Source organism: Gopherus evgoodei, chromosome 7 (genome assembly GCF_007399415.2).
Source record: "Gopherus evgoodei ecotype Sinaloan lineage chromosome 7, rGopEvg1_v1.p, whole genome shotgun sequence".
In the NCBI taxonomy this organism is placed as follows: Eukaryota; Metazoa; Chordata; order Testudines; family Testudinidae; genus Gopherus; species Gopherus evgoodei.
In genome coordinates, this window is record NC_044328.1 from 13,194,726 (window position 1) to 13,207,914 (window position 13,189).

At 43.7% G+C, this 13,189-nt stretch overlaps 1 protein-coding gene across 1 annotated transcript in view; it reads right to left on the minus strand.

Annotated features, from left to right (window-relative positions):
* ABLIM1 (actin binding LIM protein 1) overlaps positions 1-11,503 on the minus strand; it is a 315,920-nt gene extending 304,417 nt beyond the window's left edge. The window contains exon 1 of the mRNA XM_030569044.1: positions 11,118-11,503. Within this exon, the coding sequence (XP_030424904.1) occupies positions 11,118-11,130 (13 nt within the window). The 5' untranslated portion in view covers positions 11,131-11,503. The remainder of the gene's footprint in view (positions 1-11,117) is intronic.
* Between the last annotated feature and the right edge of the window lie 1,686 nt (positions 11,504-13,189).

Sequence of the window (13,189 nt, forward strand, 5' to 3'; positions counted from 1 at the left end):
TGGTTGACACACCAGGAATCAAGCCAGGCATCTCCAAAGCTGTAAACATGAGTCTCTAAAGCTTGAGCAAAAGAGGAGACAGATTCTGGCTGCGGCCAGCATCCTCTGGATCACTCATCAACAATTGACTAGGAAGGTTCGTACAGTACATCTGGAGTTCTGGTGGACCAATCAGGGAAGCAACTTTCCTTCCACATAACCAAGGCAGGAAGGGTTTCTCTCTCTCTCGCTTTCATTCCTCTCAACCCGCTAAGTCTAGAGTCAAGTAACCTTCATTTTACATATTATCTTATTGAAGATGGATCTAATCATGCTGCTACTGAACTCAACGGGATCACGTATCATTGCCTTCAATGGAGAAGTGGCAGGCCCTACAATGGTCTCTTCTTTCTTTGCACCCCAGAATCTTACTCACACTGCAGAGACCTTATACGTATCAGGAGTTCCTCTGAAGCTAACTAACCAAAGTGCAAAACTAACAGCATTGAAGTAAATAGTTTGGCATATTTTACATCTTCTGTGCAAGAAGACCTGGAAAGAATAAGAGTTCCTGTAAGCAAACTTTTCACAGCACTAGCTTAGATTTCTCCTCCACTGCAGCCCTTGACAGTTAATCGGGATTCAGCTCTTTTTCTAACTTGGCTGGAGACTGCTCCTAGACTTTTCAATGCCAAAAACAGAGTGGAACCTTTCCTCACGAGTTAAAAGAAAACCGCAGCTTGAATAGTGGGTTTGCTGACTTCTGTCTTGATCACTGAAGCTATGTAACAGCCTGATATGATGGCAACAAAAATCAGCTTCACGGTAACAGTAATTATAGCAGAGTCCTTTTACTGAGCCAAATCCCACAATCCTTATTCATACAGAACTCCCACTGGAAGAAATCAAAATGATGATACACTTAAAATGATTAAAGTAGGGTCCCAAATATAGAAAAGTAAATAATAAACATCACCAATATATTGGAGACATTGACATTAGTTCACCTTAAATTAAAAAGTATCTAGTTTTATGACTATATAGCGTCATTTGCCTGTGATTTTTGCAAGCGGGTTCTTTTTCTTCATCTGTAAGAAAGCTACAGAATTAAACTCCTTATCATATAACCAGAGAGCAAATTTTCCTACTGACTGTTGTGCATATTGTGATTAAAACCACTTCCTTTGACATACTCTAAAGAAGGATCACTTTTAAATGTGCCAGTGCGATACCAGGGGAAAGTTCAAGAGTATGAAACAAAAGAAACGATACAAGAGTTGGCATGAAAAAAGTGGCATGCACTCCAATATACTGTTTAATTAATAAAGAATGTTCTCACTACAGATTAACGTTATTCACTCAGGTCCTGATCTGGCAGAATGTTTTAAGCATGTGCGTAAATCTAATTGACTCCAATGAGAGTTAAGCACATGTTTACATTTTTTGAAGAATCAATACCTCACAGCTCACTAGTTTGTTTCTCTTTACCTTCCTTGAAATAGGAACTGAAAAGGTTTGTTTAGTTTCCCTGAGCCTAGTTTATCACCTGCTGAAATGCTATTTTCTGTACTTCCTACAGCAATACCTCCTCAGCGAATCACAGTTGTATAGTACAGATATCCCTACAGCCCATCTCCTATAGCAACAATACAAATAAAGAAGGCAGATCCCACCACCTCTCCTTCTGGTGGTAGAAGCACAGCAGTCTCACAAAAGGCTATGGTACATTAGCACTTCAGTCTTTTTTACATTCACATCAACAGCTCCTTTACTTAAAGTGCAGACCTCAAAAAAATAGAAGTGTACATAATTTCGAGCAGAGGCAGAAATCATATGCTCTCTTGTAGTTGTAGTGAAGCTAGAGGACTCTAAGGTCATGTGATTAATATTGAACACAAACTGGTCCAATGGCATAACTCTAAAAATCTGGGATATCTAGGGTGAAGGGATAAAACAGGGGTCCGAGTCTGTAGTGGTAGAAATGCATTACTGTATTTCATCCATTTGGTCCAATCTTTACACCTAATCCTGCAAAATATTTAGTTCCTTATTCAAGCAAATGGGACTGTTTACCACAGTAAACACAATGTTCAGTGGAGTTTGCAGAACTGGGCCCTTTAATTGCACTAAATCATCTAAGGATGAGCAAATTCCTTCTTTAAAGCACAATAATGGTTAAACACTTTACAACTGACTATAATATTAATACAGTATTTGCTACAGGATGGGTGGTTTGGTTTGGTTTTTCACTATGATGTTCAGCTGCCTGGAAAGACATCCCAGCTAGAAACACAAAATGATAAAATATTAAGCACCAAGAACTGGTCCCAGGATTTTACAAACACAACTCTTCCTTCCATTGTGAGCTTCAGCCTTCAAACTGCATAACTAAGGGGCAATTAAAAAAGTATGAGAATTTAGGAGAACTGGTTTCCATTTTCAATTATTTACAGATATGATTCAAAATGAAGTGTTGATTCATTTCAAATCCATTACAAGCAAAACAATTGAGAAGACAAATCCCAGGAAGACTGATTTCAGAGACTGCAAGCCACATGCTAGCTTTTGGTATTTTTCACTCAACTTGTAAAAGCAATTTCGCCTGCCTTTCCATCCATAAGCTGATTCTTATTTTCCTTGTGTGCAAATCTATTCAAAGGTGTGCATCTAAAATAGATTTTACTTCATTGTCCCAGTTTCCTCTTATTGTTGCCATTTGCCTCTATACCATTTTTTCCATTCATTTGGGACTAATTTTCATTAATCTCAAAAGAACGTGCAATCAGTCTGAAGGGGCGGGAGGTTAAACAAAAGAGCAACCCAAGAGAAATATTAATTTTAAAGTCTAATAGATCAGTAATTCATTCTTCTTTCCCATCAAAACAAATGTTCCACCAGATCTGAATGTTAAAGGGCTGGAACGATCAGTTCCCAGAATGCATAATTTGCCTAAGTGACAACACAGGACCTGATTCTGAGTTTACTGACTCCAATGAGATCAAGATCAAGCCCCTCAATGAGTTCAGGAACAGGGGAGGGGGAGGGGAAAGGATAACTGACTACAAGTTTTTGGACAGAGTAAACACGAAGGATAGACAGGAATTAGCTAACCCAGGGATTACAGGATGAACTTAATACGAGGATATTTAGGACAATTGTGTGAAATAAACAAACAAACAAAAAACCCTTACAGTGAGTTCCATTAGGCTGCGGAACATTCTCCCAAAGAAAGTGGTGGAAACCCATCACTTGGGGCATTAAATCTAGACTAGACAAATGCCTTAAAACAGCGGTTCTCAAACTTTAGAAACCCAAGGACCCTCATTTTGATTGTAAAAATGTTTGCAGCCCCCCAAGCCACCTGCTCAGCCCCAGGCCCCTCCAGCCCTTCGCCCAAGGCCTAGTCCTCACTGCTCGTCTTTCTGCCCTCCCCCCGAGCGTGCACCATCCCCGCTCCTCCCCCTCCTCCCAGCACCTCTTGCACACTGCTTAACAGCTATTCACCAGCATGCAGGAGGCGCTGGGAGGGAGAGGGAGAAGTTAATCAGCGGAGCCCGCGAACCCCCAGGACTACCTTCGTGGACCTCCTGGGATCCTCGGACCCCAGTTTGAGAAAGACTGCCCTAAAATATACAGTAAAGAACTGTCCTGAAGAGGCAGGGAGATGGACCAAACAACCTAACAGGACTTTTCCATTTATAATTTCTATGATTCTATAACTTATACTTCTAGACCAAGACAAGGCACAAGATATGCTGTAAAAACGCAGCTTAAACCATTTGTGTATGTATCTGTCAGGTTAATGAACATAAAACATTGAGATGCTTTGAGGATGGAATCACCCCAAGGTCTACCTAGGGCCATCCAGCTCATGGGAAGTGCCAGACTGACATCACAGGAAACTAAAGTCTTTTTGTTCACTAACATGGACCCTGGTCTACTAGGAATTGGACAAAGACTGACATTCTACATAGGCCAATACACAGCCAACCTGGGCTGAATGTGAACTGGAACAATGAACTTCAAGGGATCCATATCAAGCCCCCCTAGAACATTTTCATCAGCGTGCTTACTCAGAATATGCAAATTTAATTCAGCTTAGGGGACCTGGGTGTCTTACCTTCGCCTTCAAAATTGCTATCAGATCCTCAAAATTCTAACTAGTTTTTATTAATTAAATAAAATAATCCATCTCCGGAGTTCATTATAAAGCTGATGTTTGTGAAGTAAAGTGCTCTAAAAATACTCAGAATCAGACTGGGCCAGTAAGACACAAGTCTGTGTCAGGGCACAGCACAGCGGCATGGTCCCAAGAGAGGCACTAGGACATATCTCCCAGAGCTTCCAGAGCACAGGGGCAGTGCAGCTGCCACACCACCCCTGAGGAGAGTGCAGCTTGCTCTCTGCTCCATGGAGGAGGAAGAAAGGAAGAGGTTCCCATCTCCTCTCTGCCTTATGCGGAAAGTCTGAGAGGCATGGGCAACACCGAGGGGCTAGCAAGCAAGGGCAGGAACTGCAACCATGGATGGCCACCCCTGCCTTGGGAGAACAAGGGAAGGGACTGAAGGGAAGTAGCTTGCACCTTCCATGCTCCCGTGTGCCCTGCAAGGACAAGGCATAAACTATTATTATTAGTTAAACTGATGGCTTAGTATTAGCACTCTGGGAAACTCGGGTGCAGTTTTTAGTTGGATGCTCTCACTCCCTCGGCTTGCAAAGGCTGAGGGTGCTATGGAGACTATATTATCAGATATTGGCAGCCACTGAGGAAGGACTGCTTTGTATGACTCAACAGCAGCCCCTCCAAGGGCCTCAATGGATTAACAGAAGTGGGGCTCTGACAAGTCCACCAGAGGATGGTGGGTATAAGGGATACCTTGAGAATGGGAGGCTGTGAACTGGGGAACAGGGGTGGGAAAATGGAGGGAATTTGAAGTGAGACACTCAACACCATCTCTCTACTGGTCTTGAACAGATCCACTTTGTTTCTCCATCAGCTTCATGGCACAATGTGGGTAACATCAGCAACCCCCCGCTTCAGAATCTGATTGTCATTCCTGCTGCAGAGAGCAGATCATTTATTAGAAATTATTTTAATGCTTAAAATATGTGTGGTGGAAGGTGGGGGGCTGCAAGAGATCACAGGCCCAGCAAAAATAAAATTTAAAAATCAAGCTGGGTCACTGAGGAATGAGCTTTCAACAATGTCTTACAAAGATGCTGCTCCCAGATTAGAACAGATCCTCCAATATTTTTCACCCTCCACTTTAAGCACTGGATTTGGGAGTATATTTCATACGTTCCATCATTCTTGAATTGTATACTTTTCCCATCACAACACATAGCGTTTCCCAGCCTCAGGATTCCATGTAAATGACAGTCAACCAATGGTTAAGCCATGCATTACTTCAAGAGCAATGGCTGTGATTAGGCTGGAGAGAAAAATACCCGACAGACAGAAAGACACTGCAGTCTAGATTGGAAAAGGGGGCGGAAGACTACATTACCACCTGCTGGACGGCTGATCCAATACTAGCCATGTGCAATATTGTTGAGACAATGACAAACCCAGAAGAAAAAAGTCTGTGGAAAGCCCTGCAGCTAGGCTTGTGCGGGTCAGCATGTACGTCAATCAAAGTGCTGCCAGCAGAAGCCCTATGTATATATATGCACATATACATATACATACACACACTTGTTTGCAGCTGACAGAGCTGGTCTTGAAGCTTGAGAAAATTCAAATTAAAATTAGTTTTTATCATAAATAGGAGCCAGCACTTTCATGTTTCCATTTCTCACCAAAAGATCTTCAGTGTTTACTTCAGCAGAAATCCACATGCACTGGAATGAAGAAGCAAGTGATGTGCAGCATGTACATATAAAATAAGAAATGATACTTGGGAGAAACAACAGAGTATGTTATGGCTTACTTCATCCTAAGGGGGAAATTCAATTATTAGCTTATAAGAGTGTAGTCTAGTGGTCTCAGCACAGGACCAGAAGCTAGGAATTCCCAGGTTCTAACCCTGATTCTGAGACTCAAGGAAAAAATAATTCAAGGGGAAAGTGCTCTATCGGCATGTCATTAAATCAGATATGTAAATACATTGTATATTACATTGCTTGTTATTTCAAACTAAGCAATTCCATTACTTCACTCAGGGATTATGGAGTACTAGGCTAACCATTATAATTGAGTTCTGTGTAACGCCCACTCCCATGACATAGTACAATCAGTTGAAAATGCTTCTATATCACTTATCAGGTTCTATCAACTTCTAGTTACTTTTGTTGTGATGTTATACTCGTTAAGGAGACATAGCTAATCATCGAAGTGTGGTTTTAGGTGTATTCCTCTTTTAATCAAGCTACCTTTGGGGCTGAAAATGGCTCATGCTGACTCTCTTGGAATCTTTTTTCAAAGGTTGGTAAAATATCTGCATTATTTGACCATGGGAAAGCAAACAGATAAGACTGCACAGTTGTCATACCTTTTTCTTCTAGCCTAACTAAATCCACTACTAAAAAACCCAATCTATTTGTAAAACTTACACTTTCCCTGGATTCAGACCTCCTGGAGAGGAAGTGTTTTTGACATGTTTCAAGCAATTTGAGATAATATGCACAAGTAGGGCATAAGATAACACTGTGAAGTAATATAATGTCTTTCATCCAATGATATTAAAGCTCTTTCCAAACACTTAACCCCTGCCTTGCAGTTGTGAGATAGGAAAAGAATATACAGGGATAACTTCACAACTGAAAGGCAACCACGTATAGGGCCAAACACAGCAGTTGTTGAACAGTGCACAGCAACACTACATAAGAATTTAGGATAAGAAGTTAATATCTTTGCAAACTAACAGCCTGATTCAATACTCATTGAAATCAGTGGGAGCCCTTCCATTGACGCCAGTGGGCTTTGGAACAGGTCCTGAAACTGCAGGGGTAATTTTAGGTAGCTAGAAATGTGCAAGGGAATTTTCAAAGGGCCTCCTTTGGATACTCTGCAGAGGATTTGTGGAAGGGACAGGAGTAGATGTGGGTGATGGGGGATATGTCAGAAAGGAGGAGAGGAGCAGGGGGAAGCTCATTTACATGACCCCAGAATCTTCAATGATCTTCCTCAAGAATGAGCTGCTGGGCAAGTGCTCACAAACCCTCTCTGCCAACATAACACAGAGACTGAGAACTCAGGCTGCAAATCAGGTAACCGCTGTGGAAGATGACAAGATGCAAGAGTCATGGATTGATGCTGGGTATCCAGCCACAGCAGTCATGAATTCCCACTTTGGAGCTATACTATTCATGGAATGACTATATTGTCTACGTCTGTGGGCTCAATCCTATCCACTTCCTCCATCTTGGCTCTTCTAAAAACCTACAGTGAATCCTGCCTTGCTTGTGTGTTGGACAGAGGGAGGGGGGAGTTTACTCTGTGTATTGCCTGTTATCAGAGTACACAAAACGGCAGAGATACAAATGAGAGGCTGCTGCGTGATCACTTTCATCAGTACCTCTGACAATACCAACTTTTGAGCACTTTTAGTGGCCTGATCCAATGGCCACTGAAGTCAATGGAGGGGTTGCCATGATGCCAATGGGTATTGCATCAGGACCCTGGATGGCCCCATGGCTCTTCTGAAAATACTGTTTAGATACCCAGAGCACACCTGCAAATCCCACTCCATCATTCAAGCTGTTCCAGCTACAGAGCTCTCAGGCAATGTTGGCACAGCTGAACAGTAGATCAGAAAATCCCCAATGTGTTCAGCTCCCACTTGGGCCCCTCGGTGGTTTCCCAAATGGCTATTTGTGCCTGCCCCTGTTTTTTGGAAATGTTGGTCCTAGTTACTGTTGCAGTAACTGGGCCTACAAATCTACACTAATTGTGAGCTCAATTGTAAATCATACCTGAAAGTTCACAGGATGTCACAATAACCCATAACAAATGCTGATGGAAAAAGGAATAAAAGAGAGACAGAAAGACTGAATTGATGCAAACAACAAGGATTATTGATATAATTTTAGGACTGTGGTAAGATCATGCTGAGTAAGCAAGCAAAGTGTGGAACCAGAAATCAGTAAAACAAATGTTGGTATGTTGGAAACTAGCGCTAACTGGAGGGCAAAAAATGAGAGGATGGGCTATTCCTCCCACAATTGCCTTTGTGAAAGGAAGAAACTTTGAGAAGAAAAATTGGCTATTGAGGCAAGCTGCACCAGCATGGCTGTCATCCCCACTGTCTCCTGGGACCTCACACGTTCGACATGCTGATTCTGAGAGATGTCCTGACCAGACAAGGTCCAGAGAGAGGGACCCAGATGACATTGCCACATTGTTGGCTCCAGCTGAATCCCAAACACTACCTGGGAAGAAACAGGATCAGACTTTAACAACGATAGCTCCAGCCCATCTCTACTAACGTCTTCTCTTTTCCAAAAAGAGGACACTTATTATTACCATCTTTGATACCATCAAAGAGACTATCAAACAAGGAGGAGTTTCCTTCTAAAAACACTCTCCAGTGAAAGGGAAACAAGGGATATTGATAAAATTAAAGTCTTATTTTACATTGCAAATGCTTTACCTGTTTTTCCTTCTCTTCTATATCTTTAATAAAAGGTTAGAGTGATTTTTAACGGTGTGTTTGCCAGGGTACTAAGCAGGCTGAGGTCTCTGTATACTCTGTATACCTTGTTTAAAGTTGGACAGTGACTGGGTCTTGTTAACACCTTTGGTCCATATAGTCTTTCTAAATTAATACAACATCACCCAATGTGGCATTTGGCCAAAATAGTACCATTAACAGATTACAGAGAGTGCTGCAGGATCTTTAATGACCTCATGTGGTCACCACCACAGTTTAGCTTCTCCTCTGAAAGCCAGCACCACCGGCATTACATTGCCTCCTTATATCATGCTGCGTAACACAGGGTCCACTCACCACAGGTGGCACCTTCTCCTTTCTGCTCTGGGGAATCAGCTCTTTCCAGGTCTGAGGCCCGCTTCAGCGACTTGCTGCATGCTCTGTTACCACTCTCTCTCTCTCACTCTCTCTCTGAACTCAGTGTGCTCCCTCTTTATGAGCTGGCACCCCCGCCAACTCACTAGGCATATTTCCCCCTTCTGAGGTGTCAAAGTATTTTCTTACCAGCGGTCTTAGGCTCATCAAGGCTGCAATAGTGTCCACATATGTTATGCCTCTTTCCATGGGGTACGCAGGACGGCAAAGGGGGAAATGACCAGAGGATCTACTCAGCTGTAAACCATCTTCCCCAACCCTCCACATGCTAGTGCTCATGGAGCCACCACAGAACTGGTGTTGCAAACTTCCTGCATGCAGTCCTCAAATCCTACTGCCCCTCCCACCTTCATCCTTGTTTTCAGGACTTTGAGACCAGGATTTTCCCCAATGAAACTTCATGACAGAAATTGGATTCCATTAGAATTAGAGACCATTAAAAATGGGCACTTCAAGGGGCTACATGTTTTCATACTTCTTGAACTAAGGGCTTCACCATACATCGTGATTATTTTCAGCCAGTACCATTTATATCAGAGATGGTATGGTGCTTTACAGACATATGAGAGACACAGTCCCTGCCACAAAGAGTTTACAACCTCTGGCCTCGAAGATCCTGTAAGCTGTTACATGTGGGTCCTTACAACTGCACAGAGATCCACTGAAGTCAATAGCATTCCTTGCTGGCACAGAACCTCATCCATGCAAAGTAGCTTGCAGGTTAGAGGCCCCTGTGTACATAACACCAGGAAAGATGACCAAAAAAAAAAAAATCTAGGAGAAAACTGGGGACAGGCACATGAGATGCATCACAATAATCATGAAATTGCTTGGTTTGTTAACCACATCTTCATGGTTTTGCAATTTTTTTTTTAAAGTAAAGAGCTATTGGGGTGCATTTTTAAACTAACATTTTACTTATCTATTATTAAAATTTTCTTTTTTTCCCCAGGCAAAAGAGAAGTTGTTAATATCTTTTGTTTGTTGTGATGTGAGTCAGATCCTTAACTTTCTGCTTTCCTTCCCCCCATTCTTCAATGGGCACTAATTTTAACCAAACAAAATCAAAGCACCAAACTCTGAACAGCCACGCCTTTATCAATTCTCAAATCAGAAGCAGCAACATTTGAGATGAGACAGGTTCTGCGTTTACTCAGGGCTGAGTTGCTCATTGCAAAAGCAATGTGGAGTCAGACTTTACACATGGATGAGGAAGAGCCTCAAATTTAAGCCTCCTGCCATTAGAAATCATGCAAATTTGGTCTAAAACTTTAAAATGCTCCTGTTAGGGCAGGTGCACATTTCTATGAAAAGTATTAACCTGCTGTTATTGACATTAAAAATTGCATAAAGCAACCATGTTCAGGAGTCAGGCGATGGCTGAGCTGTTACTATGTCATTAATAATAGTAACCCTGAGTTCTGATTGACTATAAAACCAGACTCAGCATCACCTTCCTTTTCGCCCTATAAATATATTCATGTCTTCTTTAAAAAGGAAAGGTAGAAATTGCTCCTCCCTGCACACTTTCCTTCTAGTCCCATTATTGTATGCTTGTAGCTTTTAAATTATTCAGAAACAAAATACAAACCAGGGCTAACAAGGTCTCACTAATATAGTCCTACAGGTGTATATCTCTATTTTTAAAGGATGCTCTGCAGCTTTAAATCTTGCTGCATCGACCTCTGGCATATTTCCATCACCGAGCTTCAAAATGGTACCAGGCAGGGAGAAGAAAAAAATAATTCTCCTCCCCTCACCTTTAACTGTCTTCAACAGCCTGCGATGAGGACCCCCCCTCCCACCCCACACTGGCTGAATGAGGTGAGCAGGGCACTCGTGTGCAGCAGCAGAGCAAAGAAACACAAACCACCAAGGACAAGCAAAGCCTATTCGATCCGCCGCATCTCAGAGAGGAAATCTGCAGCAAAGTTTCTGGCGAGGGAGCTGCTGGCACAGTGCACTGCAATGGGCTCGGGGTTGCATTTCCTCGGAGCTGCCCCAGCAAATGCCAACCGCTCCGCCCCCCCACCTCGGCTCCATTCAAGAGGCAGGTTTCTCTCGCCCCGAGCCCCGGCTGGGAGGGCGACATGCAGCCCGGCGGAGACTCACCTCTCGCAGACATGGCTCAGGCGGTGGGAGCTGGCGGAGGGAGGCAGCGAGTCGCGGTGGTTAAGGGAGGGGTGGGGGAGACGAGAGATGAGCAGCTGCTGCCGCTGCCGTGGTCCTGCGGGCCAGCCACCCATGGGCCGGGGATGGAGATGAGCGGGGTGGTACCTGCCTGCCGCCTGCCCCGGAGCAGCAGAGCGGAGCAGGGCGCTCCATGGACAATAGCACCAGCAGCCGCAGCCAATGCAGACAGTGAGCGGCCAGGGCTGGGCGGGTCTTGGCTGCCTCCCTCCCTCCTTCCCTTCCCCCCGCACAGTGCTGCAGGCTGGGCAGCGACACCCGGCAGCAGATCAGGACATCCACCCTGCAAGGGATCTCCGGGAAGCCGCTCCCCGCAATGCACCTGCTGCCTGGGCCAAGCGCAGAGCTGGGGGAGGCAGCGAGGGGCTCTGATTGCAGAACAGAGCACGTGTGTGTGCGCGCGCTGGGTGTGCAAGAGAAGGGAGGGGGGTGTGTGTGTGTGCGCCCCTGCAGCAGAAGGGATCTGCACTAGTGTGTGTAGTGTGGGCAAGAAAAGGGCACTGCACGTGTCTGTGTGCCCAGGCAGTAAAGGGATCTGTATGTGCGAGTGTGTGTGTGTCTCTAGGTGCAAGAGATGAGATCTGTGTCTGTACTCGTGCAGCAGAAGGAATCTGCATAAGTGTGTGTGCACACACCTGTACAGCAGAAGCATGTATCTGTAACAAGGGATTTCTGTGTGTGCAGGCAGTAGAAGGGATCAGGGCATATGCCAGAAGTCACAGCAGCAGAGGGTGCACACACCACAATGGGCATATGCAACATAAATATAGCTCAATATAAATCCCCTGCAGGTGAGCCTAGAAAAAACAAATAAAACAAACAAACAAAAAGGATATATTAGAAAGCCACCAAAAGTCTAAAATGTTAACAGAGAGACATGGAAATTAAGCACACGCTACATTATACATATCTAGGTCTCATCATAAACATCTCAGAGAGCTTCCAACTGACTATAAAAGCAACAGGACTGTGGGCTTTCTATGCCATAAAGAAACCACTGGACAGATGTAACCCTTCAGTAAAACTACTGAACAACATAATTCAGCTCATTCTTCTATATAGGAGTGAAGGCTGGGGCAAAGCCTCAACAGCAAAGTGGGCCTACTGAAAACCCCCTTAGTAACTATACAGCTGCATGCATACTACACCAACACAGGAAATATAGCAACATTGGCTGCAACACAGAACTGGGTCAATTCCCCTTCCAAATTAACATACATAAAGAACACTGGACTTCTGGTGTCACCTCAACCAAAGCAGCAAGGGGATCCTTCCACTGCAAAGTGCTAGGGTATCACGAGATAAATTCAACCAAAAAAAAATCTAATTTTATATATCATCACTACTAACCTCAACAATTCTAACCTGCCATCCAGTGGAGCCAGCTAGCGCTTCCCCAAACCAAAAAAGGCTGAGGCTCAGCACCCAAATCACCAACATATCAGCCTGTGGCAAGAACAAATTGAAAACAACGATCTAGATGGTACAGATTCCTGCACAGATTATCACACAAGTAAGCTACTAGCCTCTGTGCAGTGAAATGAAAACAGTTCAGGCAGACTCTGACTATATACGCAATGAGTGACAATAAACTAGAGATGGAAATCAGGAGACACAAGGCACAATCCAAATGCAGCAAGGAGACAACACGCAACCGACGTGATAGGAGAGATTGAGAGAGACACACATTCTGCTCCAATATCCAAATTACAAGAGAAGGTGAGAAAGATACATCCTCAAATTACCAGGGACCATAAAGCAATGAGGAAAATCTCAGTGAAATCTGGGAGAAAGGAGAGAGATGGCAGAGACTACATCATGGTATGTAGCAACCTTCTGGATCAGAAATGAACACAGAGATCAAACCCCAAACACACTGTGAAGTCCCATTCTTCCTAGGCAGATCTGACCTGCCAACACAACTGAGAGTACTGTCTCCTTTACTCTTTAGCAATATGTTTATGCTAGTAGTTTGTCACGTTGAAGGGATGTGC